At 26.7% G+C, this 9,434-nt stretch overlaps 1 protein-coding gene across 1 annotated transcript; it reads right to left on the reverse strand.

The window, feature by feature from the left end:
- Positions 1-1,043: 1,043 nt before the first annotated feature.
- LOC113560619 (decaprenyl-diphosphate synthase subunit 2-like) lies at positions 1,044-4,372 on the reverse strand. Its single transcript, XM_026966608.1, has 5 exons — positions 3,814-4,372; positions 3,421-3,751; positions 3,013-3,345; positions 1,717-1,881; positions 1,044-1,405 (listed from the first exon to the last, which is right to left on the reverse strand). The coding sequence occupies exons 1-5, from the start codon at positions 4,101-4,103 to the stop codon at positions 1,250-1,252; spliced, it is 1,275 nt and encodes a 424-aa protein (XP_026822409.1). The 5' UTR covers positions 4,104-4,372; the 3' UTR covers positions 1,044-1,249.
- Positions 4,373-9,434: the final 5,062 nt, after the last annotated feature.

Genomic DNA, 9,434 nt, shown 5'->3' on the forward strand with positions numbered 1-9,434 from the left:
TAGTTAGTACCTGAAGTTCAAAATATAACAAGTAATACTTACACAGTTACACGTAAAATAACAATTTCTTTTTAATTGATTTTTGTAATTTTGCTGTAATTTAAAAAATATTTACTATAAAATTGACTGTTATTATACCACTGTTAATTTCAATTCTACTATTAAAATAAATTATTTTCTTCTGTTTTCAATAGAATAAAAGTTAATCTTAAGCTTAGGTGTTCTTAGCATGAGTTTGAAATGTTAGAAACAGTTATAGTATATTTTTAGAAATTTCAAATTTAAATCTAAAAAATCTTTTAATCTTCAACTTAGAGAGTGGTTTCTGGAAGAAAATCATATCTAGAAATATAATATAAAATCTCATATGTCGTTATAGCAATTAAAAAATATTAAAAATGCATATGTTAATTTTTTTTATGAAAGCTGAAAATTCATATTTTGAACTAATTTGTCAAAATTATGAAAATTTAAAAATTATTTTGTAGATTATTTAAAATGTATTCAATTTTAAATTGTAATAACAAAGGCTAAATAATAAATTATTTTAATAATATTTCAAGTAAATCTTGACATTATCTAATTAAACTAACAATAATGATTTTAGTTATTTTGTTGCAATTAAAAAAATATTAATCATATGGACTTAAAACTTGAAATACAATAAAAATACATTTTAATTTAAATTAGTTGAATATCTTTGTAGCAATAAATTCCTAATAAATACACTTTTATTAAGTATTACCAATAAGCATTAGTTTGATAAATCACCATGAACAAAATAAGGATCTTTTATTTCAACATTATATTATTATTTATTATAAATATTTGCATGTTATCCATTTTTGTTATAGTTTTATATATTATATTGTTGCGGCAGTAAGGATAAATTCAATATTAAATGATATACATGTTTTTCTTATAATAATTTATTGCTTTAAACTCTTTATTGAAAATCATGTTATATTTTTAATGTTACAAAATATTATACAATGATTGCATGATTTTCATTAACAGATAATAACAAAATAAGCTTTTCTAAATAACAATCAACAATTCAATACAATTTATTTATAAGCTAAATAATAATACAACGAAACTTGATACTATGATATTACATAGCTCCAGACTTTCGACTAAATTAATCAGAATAAATACCCTGTATGTTACAACAATAGCAATGTTCAACATTAAATAATTTTCTAAAATATATAGAAAAAAAATAACAATAAATATAAGACATAATACTTCATTCGCCTCCCATTGCTACAATTATGTTAGATAGTGCTGTTCTTGCGTCACTTTCTTCAAAAACTTCCAACACTTCCATGGCTTTTCGAGAATGTTCTTTTTGTAATTGTTTGGTGTAATCTATTCCAGGTCCTTTCATTACAATACTATGTATCTAAAACAAAACGTAATATAAAAATGTTATATAATACTTATCATAGTAATTAATAATATATTTTATACATAGGAATTATTTAAATTTAATAAAAATGAATAAATTAATATTTAATTGATATTTAATAAAAAAAAATTACGTTGTGAAAGACTTTAGTCTGTTAAATTATGCAAGTACATAACCATTAACTATTTTTTTACTATTCTTAAACTAAAAGTGTGTTGATAAATAGCTGTTAAATTTTTTTTTACACGGCAAAAAAATATAATACAAGTATACATAAGCTTAAGAAAAACAAATCAAAATCATACTTTTGCATAATCAACATCTTGAACAGAATTTACACCCTTGTCGATTTCTTCAAATAATGATGGGTCATGTTCAAGGTGGAACATAACTGGTGCTGAAGTTAAATTGAAAGAGATGCCCAAGGAATATGGTGAACCAGACATGAATGGCTCTAAATCTAGGTATGCCTAAAAATATAATATAAATGTTATTATTACTATACAAACAAATTAATTAAACATTAATATAATGATAGTTAATTGCATCAATTATTACATATTATTATATTTCATTGTAAACTTTCAATTTATGACAGTCAGATGATTAAACTTAAAGTTTAAGAGAATTTTAAATAACTGCAATGAATAATAGTATATTATTATTATTATTAGGTACCAAATCATAAAATACTAATTTATTTTTGAAGTACTATAGTTACAAGTAAATAGTAAAACCATAGTATTTGTATTATAATAAATTAACACATCAAATATAAATATTTTATTATCTATATTTTAAAATAAAAATGCAGCAGTACAAAATATTTTGATACATACCCAATCATTAGTTAAGTTATGAAATATAATTATAATTTAAAATATAGTAAATAAACTCAAACTTGTGTAAAAACAACTCATTATTTATTTAATAGAAAGTTGAGTGATAATTTTAGTAAACAAGATTCATGTTATTCATATATTAGATAATGTAGTAATTTTACAACTAAATTTTATATTATATAAATCTTGATAGGACTCGTGTGTTATCAAAGCCCCCCCCCCAAAAAAAAAAAAAATTTCATATGTACCAAAAACATATAGTCTGAATCAAAGATCAATAATAATTTCACTCATTTTAATTTCTTTTCTATACAAAGACTATTGGAAATGTTATATTATATCATTTAAAAATGATCATCATAATGATCTTTTGCATATTACCTAATAAAACCACATGTACAAAATTTTGTTAACCCGTATATCAGCGCTCACACACAGATCACTGAACAAAAATAAAAACAAAAGGCCCCCTGGAACTCATATGTTAATGCTTGCTATCTTTCTATGAAGGCAAAATAATACAAGGCAACTATCTGCTCAATATAACATAAAAATACGTTGAAAGTTTGATTTTACCATCAGATAACACTATAATTGAAAAGTAATTTGTTTATATAATATTTTTGTAAGCTACATTTATTTTAAATTTATATTTTTTGGGGCATAGGGGTTATAATAACATACAAGTACTTATCGTATTTTTATAAAATTTGATATTAATAGAAAAAGTTATATAATAATTAAATGTATATACTTTACCTGCCAAGCAAGTGAAAGATGTTTACCAAATAAGAATCCTTGTTTCTGTAACTCTACTCCATGACCAGCTAAAGCTAATGTGCCTTGACATGATTTTCCCAATAAACTGCCAGCTGATAGAACATTACGTTTAGTCCAGTCTTGAAGAGCAGGTGTTAATGGCATATTTCCTAAAGAATCTGATGGTTCTAGAGGGTTAAGAGGCAATTTGGAATTAAAATGCCGATTAAGTGGTTCAAATGGTGAAGGAAGAGGATTATTTTGAGAATCTCTTCTACCAACGAATTCGGCTTCAGAAAGATCGCGTAAAGCACTACTGATTAACTCGACAAGCTTTAAAAAAAAAAATACACAATCATTAAGGTAATTAAATTTAAATCTGAAGATGGTCATATAAATATTACTTACATCTTGATTCCTGAGAGAGGCAAGTTCTGCACATGAGTTACTAAGTAAATAATCACCACTGAGTAAAGCAATTTTATTTCCAAAAGCCATATCGTTGAGTATAACAGGTTCAGGATATAATCCTGGGTATATGTTAACCAAACCATTGTGTACTAAATGACTGGTACGAATCATTTCGGTAACCTCGGCTAATGCTCTTTGACTGTGTAAAACACCAGCTGCTTTGTCTTCTTCCATTTCATCAACATTTAAATGACCAGCTGCTTTAGAAATTAGCAACACAATCAAACCCCAAGCCTGCATGTTATTCCTGCCATTATATAACAGGCCTCTGTAAAGAGAAAATTGATTTAATTTCTTTATTTCTGTTTTAAGACTATATTAGTCATTTACTTGGCGGTTTTGAGCAGTGGATGATTGGAACCGACCAACTTGCGTAGATGTAACGCAACATTTGCAATCTCGTCGCTCAGCAGCCATCTGAGGCTAAGAAACGACGTCGGATAGCCGACGATTTTCTCGGCTTCGGACACTGCGCGGTTCCAGTCGGGTTTTTGTTGGTTGCTGTTGTGCACTGCTGTGGCTGAAGATGCATACGGTCGCCGGTAACAGACGACCGCTGATGCCGAATTCTTCGATATCCTGGGCCATAGTAGCCGAAATATTGTTGATGTGCTGTTCATGACGAACGGTGTGGCATTGGACGCGGCGCGCTCACGGCGAGCGCGCAGTTATGAAAGAGAAAAGGAGAAAGTGAACCGATTACGAGTGTACACCATGACCAGGTACGATGTGGCCTCAAGGCCGTTGTTTGGTAGCATCAGACAAAATACGACAAACCAACATATTATTATTACTATTAATTAATAATAATAATAATAAACTAGGCACAACGTTATTACGAAATCGTTCATTATAATAATAATGACATACCTAATAGAACTTTGAACTTGGAAATAAAGTTTGGAGTGAATAATATTGAATACTATCACAGTGAATTTCACTTATCACTTATCAGTATATATACGAGTAAAATGTTATATAGTGTAACATTACTATGTTATAGTGCATTTTACGCACGCCATTTATCCGTATTTCCCGCCACTGATAGTGTATAATCACGATTCGCGATCGTCGTTAAAATTCGCGAGTCCGCGCGACTCTCCAGAGGAAAAATAGATATTATATTACCATTATTGCCTACAATTTTTCAGTATCGCGGTCAACCTATCTGAATTAATGTACACGCAAGGTTATATGGGTTTCTATAATATTATCGTCTTTATCGAAACAAACATCGTCCAAATACATAATTTTGTTTTCTAAAAATTCACATTAAACTACCTAGGTACAGCAAGACTTAAAAAAATACAAGAGGATCTGGTAAACATGAATTATGGCGAAAACGAGATTATATTTCGTACACCGTGACCTATGAGGTATTTAAAAAAAAAAAAAATGGTTAACTCGTCTCTTGTGGTGTCCGTATGTCTGTGTGAACCTGATTAAACAAATTATTAAATACCTACTTACGGTTGATCGTAAAATATATTATATTCAGTATGGTTGTCGTGTGTATTGCTTTATCGAAGAGAAATTATTGCGATTTACGCAATTCTGGCATACCTACCTATAGTAGTAGTGTCGCTTTTCAAATACCTATGCTGGGCCCTGGCCACTTATTAATCGAATTATTATTATAAATAGGCAGTCCATTAACACATTTAAACGATAAAATATCTAAATTAAACATATTATTTAAAATTACCATATTTTTGTCATTAAAATATCTATATTAGATAGGTATACTAAAGTTCTAAACCTATTTACCAACAATATGCGTACAATAATATTTATTTATTTTAATAATGTAATTGTTAATACTTGTTTAAATAGGTACAAGTAAATAATCATAGGTACACAACTTATTTTATACGCTCATAGAATTAAACGAATTAATATTAAATCATCTAATCACGAGGCACGTGGCATATATAATATTATACAATACATAAAATTTAGTTTAAATATCCCCAGCTGATTACTATAGTTACAATATTTTCAAAATAATTAGTAAAAAAATGTTGTTTTATTTTTTATTACTAATTTTTATTTTGGTTATTCTATAATTAAAATAGCATACCTTGTATAAGAATAATTATATAATACCCATCCATAGCCTATAAATTGAGTACTATGAAGATATATTATACTAGTCAGTATTATCCATATATAATAATAAATAATAAATAATAATTAATGATTGCGCGAATTTAATTGTTTATAATAATACACAGGTTAGGTTTGGTAGACAATTTATGGAAATATAGTAGTTATCCCTGAAAAGCGGTATAGTCACATATAATTTTGAAAATCCCTACATTCGATCTCTAGGATTGCCAATGGACAATAGCTTGACTATATCAACAATTATTTTAAATTAATATATTAATATTATAGAATGATGCCCTCCACGCAATATAATTTAGACATTTAGTTCATAAATAAAATGATATTTTAAATTTTAAAAACAATAGATGGCTTTGGCTTCCTACTTAGTACTTGTTATTCGATTAGAATCTTAAATTTTGGGATGTCATACTAAAGTGCACTACATAGTGCATCATTCTGTATCTCTATGATATATCTTTATCAGTACTCATCGTGATGTTTATTGAACTCATGATGATTAGTGAAGTTATTTACAAATATATATGAGTAAAGAGAGTGCGATATTTAAATAATTAAAATATTATTTTTTTAATTATTTGTTAAAATCGTTGTAAAAACAAAAAATAAATTTTTGTTTCACTGTATATATATATATATATATATATATATATATATATACAGTGAAACTTCCATACAACGAAGTCGAATAAGCAACAACAAAAAAAAAAAATTCATAATATGGAGGAATTCGTATAGAATTACGTAGATAAGTACCTATTCATTAACAATGAAGGTCATAGTTCTTAAAAATATATCGTTAAACAGAACATTTCGTAAAATGGAAGTTCGTTGTATGGAAGTTTCACTGTATATATATTATATAAAAATAAATAAAATTGATTTGATGTTAAATGTTTAGCATTAAACGATTTTTTTTTTTAAGAAATAAACATGGGTGGTACTTCTGTTTTAACCACTTTGAAAAATTCCGCTGTTCATGTCGGTTTGCTTATAATAATTATATTACAAAATAAAAAGTATTGGATTATATACACTATACATGGTGACCTAACTATAAAGTATGTATACATTATACCAACGTTATATACATACATACATACATACATACATACATACATGTATACACAGACACATATGCTTAAGGTTATACACTTATACCACTTTCTATCCGAATCTTCTTCCTGTATAGAACAAGTCTGACGTATTAATATATAATTACTATATTATTTACGTATTAATTTGGTGAACCATAATCCATAAAAATACTTTGATTTCTGTTGCTAAAGGTTATTTATTTTAATATGGTATATTAATCTGATTTATTTGATTAAAATGTTCCAATTGTTTTCATGAATGAAATGTTAAACTTTTTTCGATTAAAAAAAATATTGATTTAAACTGTTGAATTTATTTAAATATAGGTTTACATTATTTACTGTAAATTTTATGTATAGAAATGTAAAATTTTTGATACGATATGTAGTTAAAAACACTTTTTAGTAGCGTAAACGGACTTGTATATACATAATGGTTAATGTACAGTGAATTTTTTAGAAAACAATGTTCGGCAATCGGCATCATCTAAAACTTGCCTAGAGACTTTCCCTTTATATCCGCACATACCTATATTATTGGTATACATATTTCTCTATACTTTAAGTACTATATTTTAAAAGACATTCGTATACTTTTGCTAGTTGCTAGTGTTGCTACCTATATAGTAGGTACCTAGGTACCTACGCATACAATCAACCGAAACGATGGTTATAAAGTGTTGTAATTATTATATATATATATATTTATTCTAATTTCTTTTACGCGTGTTTATATTGCTATGAAAGCGTATAATAATAATTATTATAATTCGCATTGCACTTGTATCCAAATTCCTATAATAATACACGGTAAAAAAAAAATAATAACAATGTTTTTAACATTTTACTTGTATATCCATGTGATGTAAACGTGACTAAAGTGTATATACACTTTCGCTTTTCAGTTTTATTTTTGTTAATTATTTTCATTTTTTTTTTTATTTCATTATTCAAACCGCACACTTTCCCTCCGGTTGTAATCCGATCGGCTGGCGGTCTGACTGACGGCATTCGGATGGATTTAGATCTATATAAAATATAACACGTTATTAATTCCGCACAGCAAACACACGCTATACCTGTAAACACTGTTGGAACAAAAATACATTACATATTTATAAGTTATAGAAGTACCTAGCAGGAATTTATGAATGGAAGCTTTCATAATTTTTAACGGTAAATACTATTTGGTACTAATGCAGAAAGACTCGGCACTTTTTTCTTATAATATAATAATATACTTTTTTTCTAAAAATTTATTTCCCAAACTTTTAGTGTCATTTACTGAAAATATATTGTTAGAACAACATTGATAAGTTATACTATTCTTATGTAATCAGTAATCACTCTTGTAGGTATATCTGTTCAATTCAAATAAAATACACTGTCATGTATATGTAATATTGTAATGTCATATAAGTGAAATAAGATTTTTCTTCTTAAAGAAAATATTGGATATATATACCTAATAAAATGCGAAATGGTTCAATATTCAATTAGAAAACAAAAATAAGTATAAGTGCTGAATAATATTTTGAATATTTTAGAAAACAAATAATTATTGACGGATTCGTTAGATTATTTTAATATATTTTTAGCTTTAAGCTATTAACTTTTAGTTATGATTTTATAAATTATGATAATATACAAAGATAATACTTCTTAAAAATAATATCCAATCATTTATTTAACAAATTTAAATGTATTTCTGATAAATATAAAATATAATTAACTAATGATCTTAATGATTGTATAGGTACTAATTAAATTTATTTTATTTTAAAATAAAGAAGTTTTCACAACATATTATATTTCATTTTATTTTATTCAGATATTTTTTTCCACTGTTTGTCTTACAAAATAAATCGAGTCAAGTAAAAGTGATAGGTACCTACCAGCTATTTTTCTCATACAAACGAATATGAATGACAATCGTTTTAAATTAAGGGGGGCTGCATTCCTTGTTGTACTACGTCAGAAAAAGATTGTTCTCTACGGGGAGACAATGGCCTTGAATAAATGACGACTGCTCTATAACCTACTTGATGAACGAAACCAGCCTCTTTTATATAAAACCACAAACAACGTAAATGATGGTCAAACCAAATAGTTTTGTATACACAAAGATAATATTGTGGTAATTTTCACAATTTTTAAAAATTTATATAGATACATAGTTAATTTTAGTCTTTCTTATTTTCATAATGTCACTAGACTGAAAACATAAAATAACCAAACAATTGTTCTTCTTATAGGTTGTTATAAGAAATGCATACTTGGTTAACTGTACAATTTAAGTCACTGAAGTGTGGCGATAAAAGGTATAGTAATAATATGTATAGAAAGTAGGCGAATAGTGAACATTGTTGTAAGTCTACATAGTTCATAATACATAGTATGAGCATCATGAGTAATAACTGTACTCCTATTGTACTTGTATCATAAGAAAAAATATATTCAGGTCATGTATGTATTGAAAAAATGGCTCATAGGTAGAAATAATATTATAAATGGTGGTGGTAAACAAATTTTTATAAAATAAATGAGAAAAAGTTAACAAATTTTAAGTATGTTATTTTATATTTCCATATTTTTAAAAACTAATGTAAATCAATTGTTTTTACCAATAGTATGTTCTATATCGCTCCTATTCGATGCTGTGCGCAGTATAAGAATATGTATGTTATAAATGTATATTGTATGTATTATGCCGTGACAGTGACACAT

Source organism: Rhopalosiphum maidis, chromosome 1 (genome assembly GCF_003676215.2).
Source record: "Rhopalosiphum maidis isolate BTI-1 chromosome 1, ASM367621v3, whole genome shotgun sequence".
In the NCBI taxonomy this organism is placed as follows: Eukaryota; Metazoa; Arthropoda; class Insecta; order Hemiptera; family Aphididae; genus Rhopalosiphum; species Rhopalosiphum maidis.